This window comes from Leuresthes tenuis, unplaced genomic scaffold (genome assembly GCF_036924035.1).
Source record: "Leuresthes tenuis unplaced genomic scaffold, fLeuTen1.0.hap1 SCAF_5, whole genome shotgun sequence".
Classification (NCBI taxonomy): Eukaryota; Metazoa; Chordata; class Actinopteri; order Atheriniformes; family Atherinopsidae; genus Leuresthes; species Leuresthes tenuis.
Genome location: NW_027325359.1, coordinates 3,089,856 through 3,112,654, shown reverse-complemented (window position 1 = coordinate 3,112,654; position 22,799 = coordinate 3,089,856). Strand labels below are relative to the sequence as shown.

General features: G+C 39.2%; 2 protein-coding genes across 2 annotated transcripts; both read right to left on the bottom strand.

The window, feature by feature from the left end:
- Nucleotides 1–610: 610 nt before the first annotated feature.
- Nucleotides 611–7,035, bottom strand: LOC140306855 (dihydrofolate reductase). Its single transcript, XM_072385468.1, has 6 exons — nucleotides 6,844–7,035; nucleotides 5,135–5,184; nucleotides 4,772–4,877; nucleotides 4,537–4,663; nucleotides 3,164–3,279; nucleotides 611–2,612 (listed from the first exon to the last, which is right to left on the bottom strand). The coding sequence occupies exons 1-6, from the start codon at nucleotides 7,017–7,019 to the stop codon at nucleotides 2,519–2,521; spliced, it is 669 nt and encodes a 222-aa protein (XP_072241569.1). The 5' UTR covers nucleotides 7,020–7,035; the 3' UTR covers nucleotides 611–2,518.
- A 1,417-nt stretch (nucleotides 7,036–8,452) lies between these two features.
- On the bottom strand, nucleotides 8,453–21,415 carry cry1b (cryptochrome circadian regulator 1b). The gene is made up of 11 exons (XM_072385467.1): nucleotides 20,709–21,415; nucleotides 15,110–15,218; nucleotides 14,378–14,520; nucleotides 14,100–14,284; nucleotides 13,889–13,977; nucleotides 12,849–12,989; nucleotides 12,142–12,453; nucleotides 11,825–11,976; nucleotides 11,286–11,488; nucleotides 9,892–10,014; nucleotides 8,453–9,449 (listed from the first exon to the last, which is right to left on the bottom strand). The coding sequence occupies exons 1-11, from the start codon at nucleotides 20,864–20,866 to the stop codon at nucleotides 9,367–9,369; spliced, it is 1,698 nt and encodes a 565-aa protein (XP_072241568.1). The 5' UTR covers nucleotides 20,867–21,415; the 3' UTR covers nucleotides 8,453–9,366.
- Nucleotides 21,416–22,799: the final 1,384 nt, after the last annotated feature.

The window sequence follows — 22,799 nt, the reverse complement described above, 5'->3', positions numbered from 1 at the left end:
GCCCATGTCTCTCTCAAATAGATGCAGTGGGTCTGAGCTTGTGTGTTTGTGTGTGCATGTGTGGGTGTGTGTGTCTGTATGTCTCTGTGTCTCTCTGAGTATTTATGGGGGTGGGAGGGTTGGTATGTTTTATCATTGTTGTTTTTAGCCTCTGTGACGCACTTTGTGTTGCTTTTAAAGTATGAAAGGTGCCATATAAATAAAATTTGATTTGATGTCTTTGGAATGCATCAACAGCTAGAAAAAACACAGAAGGAAAATAAAAACTTTATAAAAGCCAAATATAACCTCTGTAAGTCATCAGCTGCCTTCATTCCCTCCAGATCTAACCATAGAAAGCCCATGGAGATGATGGATGGTGGAAGTTCCTTGAATTCACCGAACATCGACCTTTCATTGTGCAGTTTTGTACTGATGTACTGTTAGTTTATAACATATTATTCAACTTGAAACTGGTGAAAAAATATGATGATAATCAGGTACCAGAGAGACAGCCAGACTTTCTGTCCCTTTTTCTCACTGATGCCACCACCTAGTGGCTAAAGGGATCAAATACAACCAGCTGAAAAATACCAAACGGATCAAATATTGACACGTTTTTGTCTCAGTCACAAGCTCAATATTTATTTGTTTCTGAAATAAATCTCCAAGGGGCACAAAAACAACACAGACAATGACATAACTTTCCAGTCACAACAAATTTGAAGCTGTAACATTTTTCCACATCTGTTTAAAAAAGATCATTATTTCATGAAAGTTAACCAGTGGGATGGTTAGGTTCTAATTTCCTAAACAGACACCTGTCGTGTTGGCTTAGAAAGGAGCAGATCTGCTGTGAACGTCAGCATGCGGCTGTCTTTGACGTCGGCTGCTGGCTGACTCACTGACAACATATTTTCTGTGCAGCTGCAATAAAACTGAGTGGGAGGATGAGAAGGGAACACTGACAAAGTGACAAGATGACATGTGAACATGGCGGGAGAATTTTTTTTTCTTTTAACACCAGAACTTAACACGAAGTCTTGATGATGAGCAGAAATGTGAAAAAAAACAACATAAAAACACAAATACTGTAAATTCGGGACTATAGCGCCCACCTGACTATAAGCCGCTCCCTCTCATTTTAAAAAGAAAATCCATTTTGTGCTTGTATAAACCGCACCGGATTATAAGCCGCGGGTGTCCACATTTTAACAGATATTTACACAGAAAGATGTTACATGTGAGGATTTTTAGACTTTTAATTTAATGCGTATGGTAACATAAACCAATACATGCTGCAAATTCTTTTTTTCTGAACAGTGCCTGTAACATCGATGGTTTTAGCTTAAATACCTATCAGTAACACACAAATACGGCGTAAATGTTTTTTTTTTTTTCAAACAGTGCCTGTAACACGGCTGGTAAGAAGAAAAAAAAGACAGTAGCCTACCAGGAAAAGTCATTGATCGCCTTCTTTATCTTCCTCCTGCGCACTAAAACCATCAAAGTCATCTTCTTCAGTTTATGAATTGAACAGCCTCAGAACTTCGTCACCCACTGCATCATGTGCATTTCTTCGTTTGTTTTCCATGTTGAGGGTGAGTACAAATGACCGATTTACAATAATTTAGCAGTGTATTTGATTTATCGTACAATTTCATTGGACCACTGTGAACTATTCGTTAATTTTATTGGTCTAATGTTACGAGGCAAAATGTTTTTGGCGGCATGAAAAAAAAAAGAAAAAAACATACATTAGCCGCAGCATATTATAAGGCGCGGTGCTCAAAGCCTGGGAAAAAAGTAGCGGCTTATCGTCCGGAATTTACGGTATATTGAACTAAATAAGTTGGAAGTGCAAGAAGTGCTTTAAGGTTTTCATGTCCTTTATAGAATTAAATTTAAACTTTTAATGTTTGTTTTAAAAGCTCTTTATGGCCTCGCCCCATCATATTTATCTGAACTTTTAACTGTCCGTAACCCTGGTAGAGCTCTGAGGTCAACAAATCAAAGTGCCCAGATCAACATACAAACACTGGGGTGACCGAACCTTTTCCACTGCTGCCCCCAGGCTCTGGAATAAGCTTCCCGCCCAGATGCGTCTTATTTCTGACCTGGGCCTTTAAATCCAGGCCAAAAACCTACTTATTTAGGATGGCTGTTAATACCCAGTATGATGACACTTATTCGATTTTGTTGTATTTTATTGCTTTTACTTCTCTTTTATTGTTTTTTACTTATTCTTTTCTTTATTTATTATCTGCTGTGAAGCACTTTGGTACACCAAAATGGATTGTTGTAAAGGGCTGTATAAATAAAGTACATTTACATTTACAAACTGGAACACTGAATGATATTAAGAGTTTTATCAAGACTTTGGTTTCCCTTGAATTTTCAAAAACACAATGGCAGACTTTGTTTTTGAGTCTTTCTGTCAAGGCTGATTCAGCAAATAATGTTGAACACTGGATTTTGAGGAAGTAATGACCAGATTGTTTTCTGATTAGGTCCGTTTCTTGTTTTTCGTTGCCTTTTTTCACTGCATGGTGTCAGCAGTCTCTTTCTTGAATACCTGAAACTTGAACTTAATGCCATTCTCCTCTTGAATGTCACTTGGTACATCTGGAAATCTTGTTTGGAAACAAAAGAAAACAGGTTTTGTGAATTCATCAGGATAGAGAAAAAAACATGAAATGAATGACAGTCAAAATACATAGAAGCAGAGTTTCAGCGTCTGCAAAATTATGAAATAGCATATAAAAAACAACCTTGTATTCTTGAGGGAAACTGAAGTAAAACTGATCAAATATTAAAAAATTCAGTCATTTTATCTCCCGATTTGTCTGAAGTGACAATGTATTGCTACCTTAAACAGAAACAGACTCTACCCTCAGCAAAGACAGTAAACTAATTTGCAATTCAAATTCAGCGTAACTCATGTAACAAAGCTCTTCAAAGCTTTGGTGAAGTCAGCAAATCCTTTTGAGCTGATCTGATGACTCACTCAGACGACTGTGCTGATGTTGAGTTTATCACAAAAAGCAAAAATGGCTTAATCATGAGGGTTGGAAATAACTCTTTTACTATTACATTAAATGCCAGCAAGTTGAAATGTGAGGCCAGATCCCGTGGATCAGGAAACGCTGACTCCTAACAGTTGAGAAATTAGATTAAAACTTACCTTTCCTGTAATTTAAACAATTCTCTGTCAAACTCGGGGAAGAAGACATCACAGTCGAAGTCGGCCATGACGTCTGTCAGATAAAGCAGGTCACACCACGGGTGCTTCAACGAATCCTGGATAAAAAGAAGATATTAACCCTTACCCCGCAGTTTACTTGTATGTTTATACCTTATATTTTCAGTTAAGCTGCTCTGTGATTGTAAAAAATCATTTTCCTCTTTTAAGGCTACATGATGAGTGAGATACTCAAAAACTTGAATCAGAAATATTTCAGATGTCTAGTGCATCATTTTATATAAATCAAACCTTTTGCCTCATTTGTGATTTTGAATGAGGTTTGGAAGCATAACTTTTAATAATCGACACCCTGATGGATACAGCTTGTTATGAGGTCCAACACAATATTGCCACTATCTACAAAGACAACCATGTATATTTACTAACCCTGCTGAAGGGTTTAATTAAGGCTCAACAAGAGTATGGGGCTGTCTTTGGCTTTGCTGTTGTTTTTAATTAGAAACTGGTGTGTTGCAGAATCGCTCTGTTCTCCAAAGTAAGATGTGTTTCATAATTCTGACTTATTAGACTTGGGACTTTGGTGAAGCTGTGAATAATGTGAGGCTAATTAATTATGTCCCATTATAAAAGGGGAAAGTCCAACCCCACAGGGTGCAAAACAGCTACAAGGGGGTTAAGGTAAGAACATTCATGAAACTAATCAGATGTAGCTGAATTGTGCCCAATTTGACAAACAGACTAAAATACTAGAAGTGCAACTCAAATATCCTCTGACAAAAAAATGTATCAACTGGATTATTTTGATTCCTCCTGCAAACAGCTATTGCAATAGCATGAAGCTGTTTCAGGAAATATGCTCAAAGCCGATCAATACAATTAAACTTTAAGGAGTTACTGAAGCCAAAATGAGAAACAAATTACTCTGGAAATTAGGTACTTTGTTGTGACAAAGTACGAGACACAAATTCAAGCTTTGGAGCAGCAAAAGAGAGTGTAACTAAGCCTGTGTGGAAGGCTGTAACGATAAGTTGTTGTGTCACTAATCTGCCACTAGAGGCTGCTTATTTCGTCCCTGCTCTGACTAAAACAAAGCTGATTAAATACAAAGAAGTGAGCTGCAAATCATTGGGGTAGAGAACTGCTGTTGTACAGGCCTTTTGACAGCACATGCAGGTTTTGTTAAAATATCATCAGTTGCTCTGCTCTGCTGAAGTATCACAGAAAGCCATGACAAAGGCACTTTGCACCAGCTAGTGTCAAATTGAGAAAAACTTGCTTTTTCATTATTAAAACATGTTACAATGCAGAAATACCAAGCTGGTTCCTGTGTTTCTGGGCAGACTGTATTTTACCTCGTAGACACGCGTCCCACCAAGAATCCAGATGGTCTCTATTATGTCAGCAAGGGGGGGCTCTGCAGCCAGGCGTACGGCGCTCTCAAAATCTTGACACAAGAATTGGGCGTTATCTGGGACCGTGCTGTATTAAAGGAGATGTCACAGAAAAAAGATCAATAAAACCTGTGACTGGTTTTCGAGTTCCCTGATGGCTTTGATGATGGTGGTGTTCGTGTGTGTAAATTCTCACCTCAGTGTATTACTCAAAACCACATGCAAAGAGTTGGCCAGAGGTAACATATTTTCTGGTTGGGAGTTCCAGCACAACCTTCCCCAGATAATCAAATTCATGTTTCCTATAATTGACAAAATATTTTGAGATTTAATACACCTTAACTTGTACTGCTGTCATCCCTCTGAAAAGGTAAAAAAACATATGACTGGGGATCAAAATATCTAAGGAAATAAATAGACTTAAATAAATAACACAAAACAAAAAAGAAAAAGGACAAACATATTAAATAATTCACTGATTTTAAACATTATAACATGTGTTAACCCAAATTCTTATAATAAAAATACAGTTTGTTTTTTTAGGAATGCTGAGGAATACCTGGTCTCGATACTCTTGTGATGGTTTTCAAAAAGAACTGGAATTCAGACCTATGGAAGACACATTTCCAAAAGTTTGTCAAACAGAACACAGTCATTCTAAGAACTATTGATTATAGTTTCCATATAAGAGAAAAGACAGCAGCTTTCTAGTCCTTTTATTGAAATGGAAAATATGTGTATGTAGCACCACTTTTACAACTGCACAACAGTGATAAAACTGTCTACACTATGTTCTAATGCCGTTAGCACAGCTGCTTCTACTGTTATAACCAACTATAACTGTTATTTATCTTCAGACATGATTAAAGATCATCTGGTCATTACCAAATCTTAAAATTAGGTAAATACATTCTCAGATGCACAACAATACATGGCAATGTTACTCCATACCATTATTTGCTTAATAAAAAGACCAAATGCAGAAATATGTAAAAAACTAAGCTTGCCCCATGATTCTGCCTGGCAACAAAAGATCACACCCAATACTTGTCTCCTATTGGTCTGGTTTTAAGTCAGCATCTCATGATGTCATGTGAGTTTTCAGGACCAAACCGATTTCAACCTGTACCAGGCAGTTCTAAACTGTTCTCAAACTGGTTTTTCATCACTTTTTTGGGCCAAAACCTACTGCATGTTTAAAACTTTACCTCTTGAGTGTTATTTTTATAATCCACTCAGTTTAGTACATTTTAGTTTGCAAAATGCAGTGCTTTAGGTCATAATAACCCTAACCATATACACGCTATAATGAGATATCAAATAATCTCTTGTCCAGCTGCCATATTATTTTTAGACAGAAGAGGCTTTGTCCTGGCATCATTCCAAACAAGTCAAACGTGTCCAAATTTTTTAAATCATACAGTCATACACTTTACTGCTAACTGAGGCCTGTAAGGTCTGACATATAGCTCGTTTTTTTTTTTACAGTTTCTCTGAGCATTACATGGTTTGATGTTGTTTTCCACTTGTGAATAAACTTTCTGGACTGCAAATTGTTAGGAAAAGACCTTATAAATATTCCCAGATTGATGGGCAGCAACAATTGCTTCTCTAATATAATTGCTGATGTCTTTCCTCCTTGACATTGTGTTAACACACACCTGAATGCTCCAAAAGAAGAGGATTTCTGCTTTTGGATCACTTAACAAAGTGCATTTGATTATCAGAGCATGGCTGCTACTTACCCCCTTAATTCCTATGAAAGCAGTAAGAGTGACATTAGATGTTTATACACTACTTCTGCATCTCATTTTAGGTTTCGTTGAATAAATAACGACACAATGAAATATGCTGTCTTGTTATTCATCTGATTATAGGATCTGGTAAGGACCAAATGACCCCCCCCTCCCCTCCTCCTCACACACACACACACTTACCAGTAAGTGTGAGTTAACATTCATCCACTGATAAGCCATTTAGTATAAACTAATATAAATAAAATCATACTAAGAGAAAAGATCATAGTAACAGATACAGTGCTCCAGCTGCTTTCACTGACTACACAATAGGTTATTAGAAATTCAGTACATATGTTTGAAGAGAATTTGATAAAAAAATATGCATGTAAACATAATTTGAGGTATTTAAGAAACACATTCAGATCCCCATAAAGTCCTATATCAAGAGAATTACTTGAAAATGTAAAGTGAAACTGTCATAATGTGTCGGTTTTTAAGGAAGCTGTTCCATGAACGGTTTCACTCTTACGGTAAACTCCACGGCAGTGTTCCGTCTTTCCCCATCCCCATGTTGTTACAAATTGCTGCGATGAGGCGAATAGGTTTCTTCTGCACTTTGTCCAGGCTCTTCTCCATCTTCAGCAACAGGCTGTGAACGCTGACAACCAGGAAGCAGCGCAGCACCAGGATCCAGAAGCCGCGCATGTGCGCGCGAGAGATTTATGCAGTTCGGGCGCAGCTGTCACCGCCCACCGAGCCGCAGAAACTATTGGACAGTTTCTCTTCATTTTTGAGACGAGAATACAACGTGATTCTCACGCAAGGGGGCGTCCTCACTCATTACACAATACATTACCAAAATGAACCCAATTCGGACAACTTTTAAACAGTGTACAAATTGGAAAAATATCCGCTAAGAGAGACAGTCAAAGGGTTGGTGCACCAGTGATAGAGTTGATCAGAAAGTGTAAATAACTAAGACCTATAGTACATATGTGCCTTTTAAAAGTTTTGTCAAACACATTATTTCATTGCTCAACAGTTTTGAAACATGCCATCTTTTATGATCACTGATAACAGTCTTTAGGCCAATTTTCCTTCAAAAAAACACTGTACCGTAACAGTCCAAATACATGCATGTTAGCTTAATAGGCGACTCTAAAATTGTCGTTAGGAGTGAGTGTGAGCGTGTGTATATGGTTGTTTGTCTCTGTGTGGCCCTGTGATGGACTGGCGACCTGTCAAAGGTGTACCCCGCCTCTCACCCGATGACTTCTGGGAAAGGCTCCAGCCCCCCCGCGACCCGACCGACAGACTAAGCGGGTATAGAAAATGGATGGATGTACTGTAAGAATATTTCTAATCTTATTTACAATCTGACTTCACAGATAGATGGGGCATAAAATGGATCCTGACTAGCTGGTTTGGATGAGAGTCAAGAGTCTGACTTCCATGTGATTTTTGTTATGCAGTTGTTTTTGCCCTGATAATGCAGCTCATTTTCCGAGGAATAGTTCCCAAAATAACTGGTCCATATTACGTATAATAGTTATGACTTTGTGGTGCAAACAACCACTGTGTTAGAGAATGAATTGTATTGTGCTACACGTTGCCTTACTTACTGCGATTGGATGTCAGCACACAGTTTAAGAGTAAACATATAGAACCGCAGGATGACCACCTCTTCCAACCCAACATTTACAACTTACTGAAGGATTAGATAAGTATCAATTAGTCTGTACCGCCACAGGCTTCAGACAAGGCCAGGTCTGCCTCAGGAAGTGAAACACAATATTGGTGAATCACAGGTGTGAAGGCTGTTCCAATCGTCTCTTGTGGGGCTCAGCATCCCTCATCATAGTGGACGTTACGACCAGGTGCTGCAGAAAAGGCAAAAGTCTGTGAATGATGTCTGCAATCCAATCTGGCAAAGGTCCAGCAGTTAATCATGCAGGTTCACTGTGAAATCTGTGATTAATAACCCTACAAGCTGCGACAAGCATCAGCAGTGGAAAACGTCCATGGAGATAGAGCAAGAAACGTTTGTGATTCAGCTTACAAAATAAATAGTAAACCAGTCCTTTTCGTGAAATGAAAAATGGAAATAAAAGAATCAGAAACAAAAACAGAATACAAGATAAACTCATGTCTTTAATTGCCATGTCAATACATTTAGAATGAGGCCATTCTTTATACAAAAATAATAGATTTACGATCACAGGGGAGAAAAAATAACATTTACGTGGAAACAATAAAGTTTTGGTAACACTATTTACAAAAGGAGCTGTGTGACGCCATGACCAAATATATAAAAACTTGACATCAAAAACAAGAAATATTTATAAAACATTTGATGGCCTGCTTCATCATCTAGCTTCTAATCTTCTTTTCTTCTGTACATCAGAATCGTTTCATTCTCATTTTATCTCTATATACGACTTAAATTGTGGATAGGATAAAAAAAATTGGGCTTTTTATTCTTCTTGTGCTGACAGTGGTTGAGGGTGTCAGCTGTACAAATCCTCCTCATCTCCTGAACACAAAGGTTTCATCGCTCTGATGGAAATCCTTTCGTATTTTGATGTTTTCACATTAAGGTCGGACTATAAACCAATTCTTCTGATCAGTCACCGATGCTTCGATCCACCCGAGTGAATAGATGGCATCTTACCTCAAGATTACAACCAAATCATGTCATAACTGAATAACAGCTTACTGGTTTAATCACTTGTAAAGTTCGACAATGGAAGACAACGGGCTGCTTCACATCACACTCATGTGAAGACTTAAAAATGTGATGTCATTTCCTCTTTACTTCTTTCTGCAGAGTTCCGTCTCTGAAATGCAGTTACAATTTAGTTCCTCAGTCCCTGAGAGGTGTAATGTGTCTTAGCTGGTGATGATGTTAAGAGCTGAGCGTGACGACATACGTGTGTGTGTTGTATGTATGTAATACCAGATGGAACCGAAACACCCATTCTGTCTCCACTGTGGTCATTAGGAACAGACAGATGCTTGCTGGACATACTCTTGGTATTTCATTCATCCCACCCTATTTACTCTGCTTCAAGAATTTCGAGCTGCTCGCAGATGGAGTATCTTCATGGCGGCGCTTCTGTTTTGACTGTCTCCTTTCTGCATTACAAAATGACCAAAAAACGGGAGGTTATTTCAGACACATCTGCGATCAAAAAGCTTACATTTCAGCCAAAGCACAATGTGCAAGTGATAATGTAAAGTTGTGTTTGTCTGTGGACGACGGGTGCAGACGCAAAGAAAAATCTGCATGTTTGTGTGTTCAGGCTCTTACTGACAGCCAGTAGAAATGTAGAAGCTTGGCTCGGTGGATGTTAATGTTATTAGTATCTGTTTTTGTGATGCTCTGTAATAAAGCCCAATATTCATCTTCTAGTTGTCAACAGCACACAGCAGTGCTGCAGGCAAGATATTTCAGATATCTGATATCACGCTGCCTATTGCTGCCTATTATTATGGGTAGCAATTTTAGCTGTGACTGTGATGATTCTTAAGTAAACAAAAGTATCTTGACAGCAATACAGAATATGAGCCTCAATACCTGTTTGAGAGGTTCCCTCCTTTACTGTAGGATCTTCAGAAGTCCACCCAGGACCTTTAGTTGCCCCTGTGCAGGTGCCGTTTGCACCATTGCTGTGATTGGCTGGTACAGATGCCAGCAGACCTGCGAGGGAAAAAAAGTATTTCAAGTTGATTGTTTCACTTGCTTGTGAAAAACAATCAAGGAACACCGACTTCTCCTTGACATTGAAACATTAATGGCTTCATAAATCAGTTGGACACTATCATGCTAATGGTCCTCACGGCCTCATTCAGACATGCCTGTGATCGAGACAGAAAGAGTCTGTGTGTATGCAAAATTGGCCTTTCAAGGACAGCACACAACACGTAAAGGCATTGTAACAAATCCCATTAGTTTTCCATGGGCTCAGTGGTTGTGTTAAACATAGCCGCAGCTGTATTCCACACATTTAAGCTTAAAGAACAGTCAGTGTTATATTCAAAAGGGGTTTAACTGTAATACTGTAACAAAGCTGTTGTTTTAATTCACATAAGGACAATGACCTCACTAATACCGTTTGTCTCGTGTAGCCACAAACAAAACCTTCAGTCATTCTGGAGCTTTCTCATAACATGTTGCTTTGTCTTAAAATGTTATATAAAGCTAGCAAACACACAACATTCGGTTAAAATGCTGCTGGATGGGAGTAGTTGAAAATATTAATATATGGTCAGACAGAGCTTCAGCACTTCAAACACTTTTCTCTTGTTCATGGGACTCCGATGCAACAAAAACAACTCTGTGCTCCAACTAAGTATTATAGGTAGAAAGAGAAACCTTTGGACAGCAGGTGATCTTTCAGAAGACTCTGAAAAGCTGATTATATGCCAGATCAACCCACCACTGTTGTGTGTCTGTTAATGAAACTGCTGCAGTTCAGACCTGAGCTGTGTTAAAAGTTAAATGTATCTGTTTATATGTCCGTCTGAGAAAGAGTGCTGTAACAGCACGTTATGGAAGAGCATCGAGGTTCGCATTTAGCCATGAAATAAACACTCTGTTGCCATCCAACGGAAAGCTATGACTGTATGAATGTTTGTTAAGATTGTGGTCTGATTTGAAGCAGCTGACACATGACGCCAACTCTTTTTGGCTCTTTCATCTCATCTAACGTCTTCATGATCCACATTTTTCTTCTGCTCTGTACAATTGCTCATTTGTTAATTTGACTAACTACAACTAGATTACTTGTGTAATCTAAAGTAAGACCCTGTGGAGTGCATTTGTTAGGCGTTTCACTCGGTTGTGAAAACGACTAAGAACAGATCAATTAAAAAAAAAAAAACTGTTAATGCTGATGGATACTGAGAGATTTAATTATTCTTTCAACAATCATGCAGTTTAATCAGCCTTTCATTTGATTGTGTCCTTACCCAGTCCTCTGTAGCAGGAGAGCTGCTGGTAAATCTGCTTCATTCTCTCTATGTTGAAGCGGCTGGCCTCAGCATGGTTCACCATAGGTTTGGGGTAGTGGACTCCTATGACACACCTGGCTGCTTTCTGGACTTCCTCAGGGGCATTCCAAGGATCATAGATGTATTTGGCTGGAAAACCCCTCAATACAGGCAAGTAACGCCTGGGAACAAAGAAAGAAAAGAATGAAAACAGTGGAAGAGAGAAAACATTCATCATTTTCATCACGACTGCTTCACATTAGGAGAACTGCTTTGCTGTGCTGCAGACCGCTTTCTCATGAATACATCACGAATTACAAAACGCTCTGAACAACTTGCTGATATTTTTGTAATTCTGATGAACCCATAATGACTTTTTTTCCCCTCATGTGAGGCTACAAAGAAGCACAAGTTAACCATGAGATTGTGCTTTTCATTTAAATCTCTCATAGCACTTCCAGCTTATCAAAGATCAGTGCTTTTACACTCATGTGATGCACATGAAAGTACTGACTGACCGAATGTAGTCGCCATTGGGATCTGTGCGTCTTCCAAATCCCACAGGGCAGTAGCAGTGGAAAAACTGCTGGAAAAAGGAACTGCAAGAAAGCCACATCCAGCTGCCAGCATTTACACTCCAGTCTGCATCCAGTAACAACTCTTCAAAGACCTACAAAACAAAAGACAAGTTAGAGACACTTGAGACAAACTACGGTAGACAGTGCACAGCAGCAAGATTCCTTTATCTATTTAAACTTTTTAAAAATCATATATACAATTATGATCAATGGCATATGGTTCGTATGCATGCGAGCTGCCTTTTCTTCATCGTTACCTTCATGCCTTCTTCCCAACTGATCCAGAGGTCTCCCCTGGTGACAAAACAGGCCACAGCATGCCTTGCCAGATGATGGATCCACCCCTCCTGCCTCAGCTGGGTCATAATGGCGTCGATCCATGGAAAACCTGTTCGACCCTCTGCCCACTTAGCCAAAGCCTCTGGGTTCCGGTCCCAAGGGATCTGAACGCATACAGGGTTTCCCTCCATCTTGTCAAAGCAGGGGTTGTTGGTGGCAGTTGTGTAGAAGAACTCCCTCCACAACAGCTGGCCATATAGGGATAGTGGCGGGGTGCTGTTCTTCTTGACCTAATAGGATGATGGACGTAAAAGGCGACATTTTTTATTTGACATCATTTCAGAATGTAGGAAATATGTGACATTGAATATGAATACAGCTCATCTGTTCTGAGGATGTTTAATGACAATAAATCATTCTCAGTTCATTTCAACAACTGCATGCGATTGTTTTCAAGTTAGAGCTGGGCAACTTTTATGTCTTCTCTATTCCAGGTCATTTCAACCATGAATTACACAAAACTGTGCATTTGTGGCCATTAGCAGAGACATTCCTGTGTTAAAAACAAAGGTAACGCTACACACACATCCCCTGTGTGAAGCTGGCCTTATGTATTTCACACGAACATCAGTCAAATCTAAGTGTTGCTTAGCCCTAATATAATAATAAAAAAAAACATTTTCACCTTTCTGTACAGATCAGTAAGTTTGAAGTAGAAGAGCCGACAGGAGAGACACCCAAAGCGCAGGTAGGGGCTGAGTCCTGTGGGGCTTGCCAGCAGGGAGTTGGCGTTCATACGTGGACGCTCAAAGTTTGCCACCCATGCCTGCAAAAGAATGGTTCCTTAGCGTTGACAAAAATAATATCACTGATTGCTGAACAAAAAATCCCAAATTAATTCATTGCAGAGGAACTGAGGCTCAAAATAATAAATGCAACAAAGACACTACTGGTGATATACATGATGATTCACCAGAAATAAACTTTCTGTATGTGCATATAAGGTTCTAGCAGTACACATCTCCTGTAACCAAACTGTAGTTTTACGGCACTGCTGAAAACATCACTGAATTACCCAACATTACATATTTTCTTTGACTCTGTGGAGTGTGATGCATCATGATTTATTACTGAACACATAACATTGACATGCTTATCAGGCATCTATTTAACATATTCTGTTCATTCTGATTACATGTTGTATCAGTTAGAAAACATGTTGAATCATGTGGGAAATGTTGGTCCTTTGCTGCCTCAGATATTTTACAAAATAATACAAAAAAACCTAGATATGAAGCATAGATGATTTAATTATGCTTCAAGCTTGTATGACAATCATCAGCTGTGTGCACATATGCATGCATCAGGAAGCAGAAACAAGTTGACAGTGGGAGCAGACAACATATATTTTGATGTGACCACATTTCATCAACAGAACAACACAATAGTGTAATAATAGCACATTTAGGCAGCATCACAGTACAAAAACAAAATCACTATAAAATAAGAAATGTAAGGAACGCTGCCTCCTGCACACACACAATCCAAATCCATTTCATCTGAGCTACATGTAAATGAAAGTCAGGATAATGGACTAGATCTTAAACTGCATAAAGTAAACACCCTCACAGCTTGACAATAAGCATGTGAGCAATAGGCAAAGACCAACAAATACAAGATTTATTCCTCATTTTCTGTCAAAACAGAGAAAAAAAAGCAGGTTACCTTCCTCTCCAGATGCCGTTCCAACCTCATGAGGGCTTCCGTTTCTCCACCTGGCCATACTGCAGTGATGAGGCCCTCTGTCTCAAAACCTGTCAGTCAAACACTGTTGTTAGACCCTGACAGCAGGGAATGATGTGCAGCATTTATTCCACTACATATAGCCTGTTTTATTAGTATACACACACATATTCAACTGAAGGAAAACATTTACCAAGCTCTTCCAGGGAGGGCACCCCAAACTTGTCATCATGGTCATCATTGATGGGTGTGACGCAGTTTTTTATGATTTCAGATGTGATCGTCTCCGCAGGCAGCTCCACAGCGTCCATTCGGTTGATCAGAGCCAGGAAGCGCTTGTACGTCAGTGGAGGCTGACCTCCATTGAGTTCTATAATCCTTTAGGATAAAAAGTAAAAACATGTGTCACAATAAATCCCACATACATTTAAATCAACCATGTGACTTCCGTTTTAAGTGTGAGTCACTCACTTGTCCAGATCATAGAGCGTGTGTGAAACCTGCACGATGACCTCGACTCCAGCCTCACTGGCTAGTTTCTGGATTGCAGCATCACGTTCTTTGCCAAATGGCTCAGAGTCGTACTCATAGGATAAATGTGTGATATTCCACTCCTATATTACAAAGTAAGCAGCACACAAACATTGATTGATTTACTGTAATAAATGTGGCGTGTGAGACATGGCATAAACATCAAATGAGGGGTATTTTAAAAACTGACTTCAAGATAACTAACATCAAATCTATCAGATTTGTTTTCTGGATTTTTAATGCATTTACACACCTCCTGAATATGTTATTTAAGAATCTTATAGTATGAGGGCCTCTGCATAAGATCAAGCATATCAAATTTACACTTAATTATATAAATAAATCTGATCAAGATTATTTTAACAAACTTAAATTCAAATTTTGAACAAATTTATTTTAAAAAACCCTGATTCATTCACATCTCATCACTGTGTACTGGATGCTCATTTCAGTATGTTTATATAGATGTGCACTGTCTGGATGTGACATCATTCATTTAAATGTACTTTTTGAAAACAAAGGAAAGAAATTCTGACTTTTGGCTTTAAAATGTAGACAAACTTTTTCCCATTTTCTGTTGTGAAATTTCACATTGATTCAGCGGTTGTTAATTAGTTGATGTAGAGCAAAGACAGGCCCAAGAGTTTATCCTGTACTGAACTTTATCTCTACCTTAAAAAGGCGAGGGAAGACATCTGTAGGCTGGCCTCTGATAACAAACAGACGGGAGTTGAGTTTACGAAGGCTTGCATCCAAGTCCTCTAAACAATGCAGCAAAAACCTGGGAAGACAAAGGGATAATGATATGATCCCTTACTTATCAAGTAATGCTGGCACGAGACCACTAATCAGACATAGTTAATCTGACAACCTGAAAGAACTCTCAGGAGCGCTGACCTCCCACAACTTTCACACAAATTCTGAGTTTGTGTGTCACATGGGTGACATTTGAATAAAAAGCAGCAGGTCTGATAAACAGTCTGTGCTGGTTAGAGGTGCAGCTGCTGCTCTAGTAAAGCTCCTTTTATACTGAAGCAGCGAAAAAGAGAGAAAAAACGGAAAGTTTTTTAACTAAACCAACCAACATGAAAACATTTCAACTATTTCCACAGAGAAATAATCTGATAATATACAACTACAGTGTAAACATGTTTAGTTTTCATTTCACAAAAAGTTTAAAGACAAAAAGCAAATGCAGAAAGAAAAAACAGGGCTCTCAGCCATGAATTTAAATGTTTTGCTTCCATTAAAAGTCTCCCTTCAGTGATGAAGGTGCATGATGCTGAAGATGGAAGGTTTTCTCTGTGAATATGAAGGTGCATGATGCTGAAGATGGAAGGTTTTCTCTGAATATGAAGGTGCATGATGCTGAAGATGGAAGGTTTTCTCTGTGAATACGAAGGTGCATGATGCTGAAGATGGAAGGTTTTCTCTGTGAATATGAAGGTGCATGATGCTGAAGATGGAAGGTTTTCTCTGTGAATATGAAGGTGCATGATGCTGAAGATGGAAGGTTTTCTCTGTGAATATGAAGGTGCATGATGCTGAAGATGGAAGGTTTTCTCTGTGAATATGAAGGTGCATGATGCTGAAGATGGAAGGTTTTCTCTGTGAATATGAAGAGGTGCATGATGCTGAAGATGGAAGGTTTTCTCTGTGAATATGAAGAGGTGCATGATGCTGAAGATGGAAGGTTTTCTCTGTGAATATGAAGGTGCATGATGCTGAAGATGGAAGGTTTTCTCTGTGAATATGAAGGTGCATGATGCTGAAGATGGAAGGTTTTCTCTGTGAATATGAAGGTGCATGATGCTGAAGATGGAAGGTTTTCTCTGTGAATATGAAGGTGCATGATGCTGAAGATGGAAGGTTTTCTCTGTGAATATGAAGGTGCATGATGCTGAAGATGGAAGGTTTTCTCTGTGAATATGAAGGTGCATGATGCTGAAGATGGAAGGTTTTCTCTGTGAATATGAAGGTGCATGATGCTGAAGATGGAAGGTTTTCTCTGAATATGAAGGTGCATGATTCTGAAGATGGAAGGTTTTCTCTGTGAATATGAAGGTGCATGATGCTGAAGATGGAAGGTTTTCACTGTGAATATGCAGCCCTCTTCTGGTGACATTCATTTTTTTAATACATCTTAACACAGCACTTGCAAAAACACTTGACAACGACAAATCATGTCCAGTCTAAGTGAAATCACTTCTTTGCATCTCTGAGACGGAGAACAATACACAGTAGAGAGGGACTCGCTTTTACTTATGATTTGTTAAGCTCCCAAGGCCAACAAATTAATGACAGAATCTTTTTTCATGTCGTCTCTTTTGCCTTTGGCAGAAAAAAAGTGATATTTACAGATAGAGGACTCATACATGACTCAGTGCTGATCTTTATGAAGATCATCTGCACAATGAAACATTTGTTCTCATGTCCTTTTCATCCATCTAAATGGACTTGTTTTGCATATTGATTCTTTCTATTCTTCTATCCACTGTGGACACAGGTCGTGTTTGGTATCTGAAAGGTTGAGGCTGATGGCTGCACCACATGAGGACCAAAACATTACTTTGCAAAGCGCCTTGAACAGCATATGTTGATAAGCTACATCGACATTTTGTTACAACAGCCTTGTGTGGAAACATGAAAGAGGGGGAAAAAGAGAAAGAAACTGTGTACACATGTAAAATGAAGTGCTACAGCTGAGTAAATGTGAGTGTTTTATTTAGGTCATAGCTATGAGGAGACATAATGTCATGAGCACACAAAAACCCACACTGACCCAGATTCTCAGCTCGTTTGGCACTGAACGAGAGAGCGACTAAGCAGGGAAAACAACTTGTGTCATCATGGTGGCGAGGCAGCAAGCTTTCAGTCTGGAGCCTTTATCAGGACATCAATAGTCTTAAGCTATTTCTGTCCACTTTGACAAATAACCTTTACACAAATTAATGCAGTCCTTACAGTAACACAGAGTCTGATTCAAAGAAATGTAGAGCTGTACATTGGAACAACATGTGAAGCACACAGCCCTGATTTGAGAAAATTAGAAGGGTCGTGATGTTTTGGAAATCTATCAAAACTCCAGTTAAAGATATATCCACGTATACGTGTTCAATGAGTGACCGACAGGAAAACCAACATGAAGTTATGGGTGAAAATGGAGGCCCACAACACCATGCCAGAGCAGCTTCAGGGAGAACTTCGCAGTGATTTCTCAAGTTTCTGGAACATGCCAAAGCAATAATACCTGAGGGATCAACAAAAATGTAAACTAAAGTGTTCACACTGCCCACATACAGCAAAAGTTCATTATACCACCACTACCACTGTTCTCAGATGGGTTAAGGTTTTCAGGCTGAAATTCCCTGTTCTCAAACATAACTTTTTAAAGTAAAACCATAAAGTCTATCGTGTCAATAATCAACTTAACATTATTCCAGTGGCTTCTGGCTTGTCCACATGATCTTTAACAGACTGCACACAGGCAACAGAAAAATGACGGCTTCCCTGCAGCCATTCGAAGGATGTATTCATCCTCAGAAGCTGCCCCCGACTCCTTTTAGAACCATGTGACTATTTCTGGCCTTCTCTTGGAATGATCTTTGTTGGTTGAGTATTTTTGGTCGTGACTTTCCACCATTCATTCATACTCTCATTCTTAGGTGTTTACACATCTGGAATTTTCCACAGATGCATGTGCAAACAAATGTAATTCTGCATAAGATTCACCTCAACTCCTTGTGGATATTAAGTCAGTCAATCAGCCAGTGTGTGAGTGCAAAAGCAAAATACTCCAGAGAATTTACAGGAAGCGAGTTGCTGCTTCACGCTCTTATTATGGTATTCGGTATTTTGCCAAATGTACACATTTCCACATACATGTCTTACACAAAAACAGCCATTTGGGAGCCTCACACCACATGTGCTGTAAACTAAAAAAGCAACAAGCGCAGCAAATATTTTGGATCACTAATAAACACTCCTGCTTTACTGTTTTTACAAAAGATGTAAAAATATTGAATTTTGGAGCATGTGCAGTGTGGATATGACCAGTCTCCTTTTCAGAAGCTGCTCCATTCTCCTTTTCTCCATCCCGTATGTTTCTTTCCACTCGCTTTGTGCTACTGTGGAGACGTTCAGAGTCTTGCTGTGTTGATAATAACTCAACAAGGACCCATTCTGAAACACAGTAAAGAAATAACTGCTGTTTCCTGCGTCCTTTACATTCTAAATAAAGGTTTCTCTGTATCCCGTGCCTCACGTTTACAGCCGTGAGAGCGCATCTCCAGCAGAACATGACTTAATGTGAAGCACATGGGTGAACAGCATCAGGACAAAATGTCTGGACCAAAGTAAGAACAAATTTCCTGGAAATCTCTGCCATTCATGTGTGAAAACAGCACCTGCTTCCACCAGACTGTCATCCCTTTGAATGAAAACGCCTCAGTCCAATTTCAATTTAGCCTAATCCTAACACACAAGGTGTGTAATACATATTCAGGTGTACAACATACACTGATATTACATTATTATATTTACCATCCCAGGAATGTAAAGGACCTTTTCCAGGGAGGAAATAACACGACCCCATTCATCACAGACCCTGGCCATACTAACATCTGATATCATTACATTAAATTAATCTAGCAAATCATTTTAATCAAAGCATGCCCAAGAACACTTCAACATGTGAATTAGAGAAGTTACAAAGCAGTAAACCTTTAACTGAAAGACGATCACTCCCTCCAAAGCTATAGGCAACATATTATCATGTGTCCTGGGTTATCTAATCGCTAGACAGCTCTAAGTACATGTGTTGATGCCTGGAATTACAATGCGTCTTGAGCAGCCACTTGTGATCAGACCTCAGTTATCCGCTCTTTATGCACGTATCCTACGTCAAAGTCAGCAGAGCAAAAACATAAGCAGATGTCTGTGAAATTACAATCACATTCAGAGTAACCATAAAAATATTCAAACATGACCACATTTTGAAATGAGTGCAAACCAGAGCAGGATTACTTCACTGCAGTTCAGTGTCAGCGCCCCCTGCTGACTAAAAACACAAACCAGCTTTCAAACTGTCTGCAGTTTTCATTCTGAAAAGCAAAACAGTGAACATCGACTTCACTTCCTGAAACATAACTGGGCTGTGTGGTCATTTAAAAGTGCTTTTGATGGAAAAACAACAAAGTGGCTGCGAGGCTGGTGCACAAAAGCATTAATAGTGCAACTTAGTAGGTGATACGCCTGACATTTATATGAGAGATCGGATTTGAACATGTCCTCCATCTGTCCTAGACTGCTTACAGCTCTACTTAGCATTGCACTAGTGGTCAGATCAGACAGGACGCATATTAGTGCCAAGTCTCAGCCTCTCAGTGATCTGAGATCTGGTGTCCAACCTGGACTTGTGCCCTTTAGGTACAGAAATTCCTCCAGATTCCTTGAATCATTTAATAATGCACTGCAGAGGAAGACATTTACAAACCCTTTTCCAGTCTTTCTTTGAGGAACATTGTTTACCGTTACATTTTTTGGTTTACTCAATGATAAACTGGAGATCATCTGCCCATCTTTGCTCCTCAGTGATTCATTGCTTGAAATATTGCTTCAGTACCATATTGTGATAACATTCTTTTCATTTTTACATCATCCAATTAGATGCTGTACTTATGTGATGAAAGACTCTGTAGTATTGGATCATTTTCCTGAATAAATAAATGACCTGGTATGAAATCTACCGTCTATTTGGGTTGAGAAACGTTGTTAGTAAAAGTTACACCACCATTCAATACCATAACATGGACTTTTCTGCATGTAATCGCGTTGTAAATTGAACCATGTGGCATCCCATGTGCACACTGGTTTCAACACAGGTTGAAACACAGCAATTTACTTTTTACAACAATTAGGGTGTCTGCATTTTCAATATACTATAAAAACGCTAGTTACAATTAAATTTAGGAGATCCTTAAAACCCCAAAAGCCATGACAAAGCAATGATTACTAAGCAGGTGGAAGCATGTACTGATCAACTAAATAATCTTACAGATTACTGTATGGAGTAAAAACATTCATTTCTGTTTAGTTAAAGGTGCATACTTGGAGTTATTCAGCTGTACAGGTGGGAACGTGGCACAGGTAGATGATATAGTTAATGGATGTGGGAAACGACAGGATCCAGTATGACACATTATCTGCTAAACCCTGAGCCCATTTATCTCCTCCTACTGTTCACACTTCTTGTGAGTTCTGGTATCCTTACCTCCATCTGCTGATGCCCACATTGGAGGACCCAGCAAACCAGGGGTCGAGGATGTAGATGCAACGCAGGGAGTCCGCTCCCCGGATAGAGTCCCTCAGAGACGGGTTGTCATGCAGCCTCAGTCCCTTCCTGAACCAGTGGATGGTGTTGACCACCATGTCGACGGTCTTCTTTATTTATCACTTGTAGGGTTAAAAGTGAGGGGCCTCGGAAACAAAAACAAACCGCTCGCTTATGTTCTTCTGTAGCAAGAGTCCCACATGCGTTAAAGGACGTCGCAGTTTAAGACCTGGTCGGGAGAAGAGCCTCGCTCCATGAGTTTGTCGACAGATTTGGGTCTGCTGACCTGCAGAGGCTGCATACATACAGCTGATAACAACCGCAGACGTAGAAACAAACGTCCTACATTTAGTCAAGATTAATCGCAACGATTAAGTGAGAACATTCAAGAGAATCAATTTCCGGGACCAAAGGAGTTGCAATATGTAGTGACGTTTAAATTATTATATTTTCGTTCACCGAAAGACGCGGAATGGAGCCCATCTAATGCGCGATACTCACCCGCAGAAAAAGTAAAAACACGCAAAGATTTACGGTTTGTCTCCAGAGATAAAGTTGACCTCGATAAAGTAAACAAAAATGCCCCTGTTTAAACCACAGAACAATGTGGACGTGCTACGATGCTTGGTAAAGTCGGCCATACAAGATGTCCTCTGGATCAACATCTCCACCCACATGGATACGTAGGGGCGAAAGGAGGACTCTGATTGGTCAGAATTGGGCCTTATGCAACTGTACCTTCATCACGTTTCTATAATGTGCTTTTCTTACTACTGCTTATACGGTGTTTACTGAGACTTTTAATCTCTCACTCGTCGATATTCGATCGTTTATTTGCGACAGTTTGCATGAAATCTCGTCTCAGGCATAAAAAATCTCACAGTAAGCTCCCAAACTTGCTTTTAGAAGCAGCTAATAGGAAGCCTGGATTATTGTTATGTGGTAAACCCAATAATACCCGGATGGTCACATGCCGTACTGTGAGGTTTGCCTCAATCTGGTGTGTTCGATTTACGTTAAGGGCCGTCCCGCTGTGACGTTGCAGTGCTTATAGCCGCACGTAACGATCGTCGCCCACTCACAGGAACAATAATCTGTAATCAATGTGAGCCACGTTAAATTACATAAAACCATTAGCTTTGTCATGAAATTTGAAGAAACCATGTAACAGTGACTCGCTTATTATGTTTTAGACTAAGTATTTCTAATTAGATCAAAAAGAAACACTTAAATAAACAAATTCACAACCCTGCAGTCAATATCAATGATGACATATTTTGACCATATGTCATTGCTTAAGACAATTTAAAGTTTATTACACATTATAGATCTATAAAATAATTAAGTGCTATTAAGTGTGTATAGAACACACATTAGGTTGAAATCTATCTCTCTAGCTACGCTTTCACTATCTTAGTAAAGAAGGCCAATATTTGGAAACCCTGGTTGGGCAATTGACTTAATTGATAAATTCCCCATGACTCTATTATTTGAAATTCTCCCTTTTATGGTCACCCTTCACCAGAGAAATGGGACAAAATCAAAAGTTTAAGGTAGAAACCTGTTGTTGAGTTACATAGAATCCTATTGACTCTGTTAATTCGAGACGAACTGACTTTAAAACTGCTCAGTGAAAGAAAATGGCCAAAAACATTAATGTAAGACTTGTACTGTAACTATTCCTGCAGTCCAACTTTGGATGGATTTCTACAGCTTTGTGTCAAACAGGCTTTGTTTTGATTTCAGAGAATAGTCATTTATTGCCACCTAAGTAAATTGTTGTGGAAATATCTGAAAACCCATTCATCCCAGCAGCACTGTGATTAGAGCAAACTCTGCATTCTGTCATCACAGGGTCTAACGATAAACAGGTTAAGACAAGGACCACTGCAGTAGATTGGATTTCTTTCTTTCACTGCTAATTCATTGGTTATTGTATTGACAAGTTACTTGTTGCATTGGTCCTGTCTGACTTTCTGATTTCTCAAGAATATGCATTACACTCAAAAAGCCCATTCTAATCCATATTTC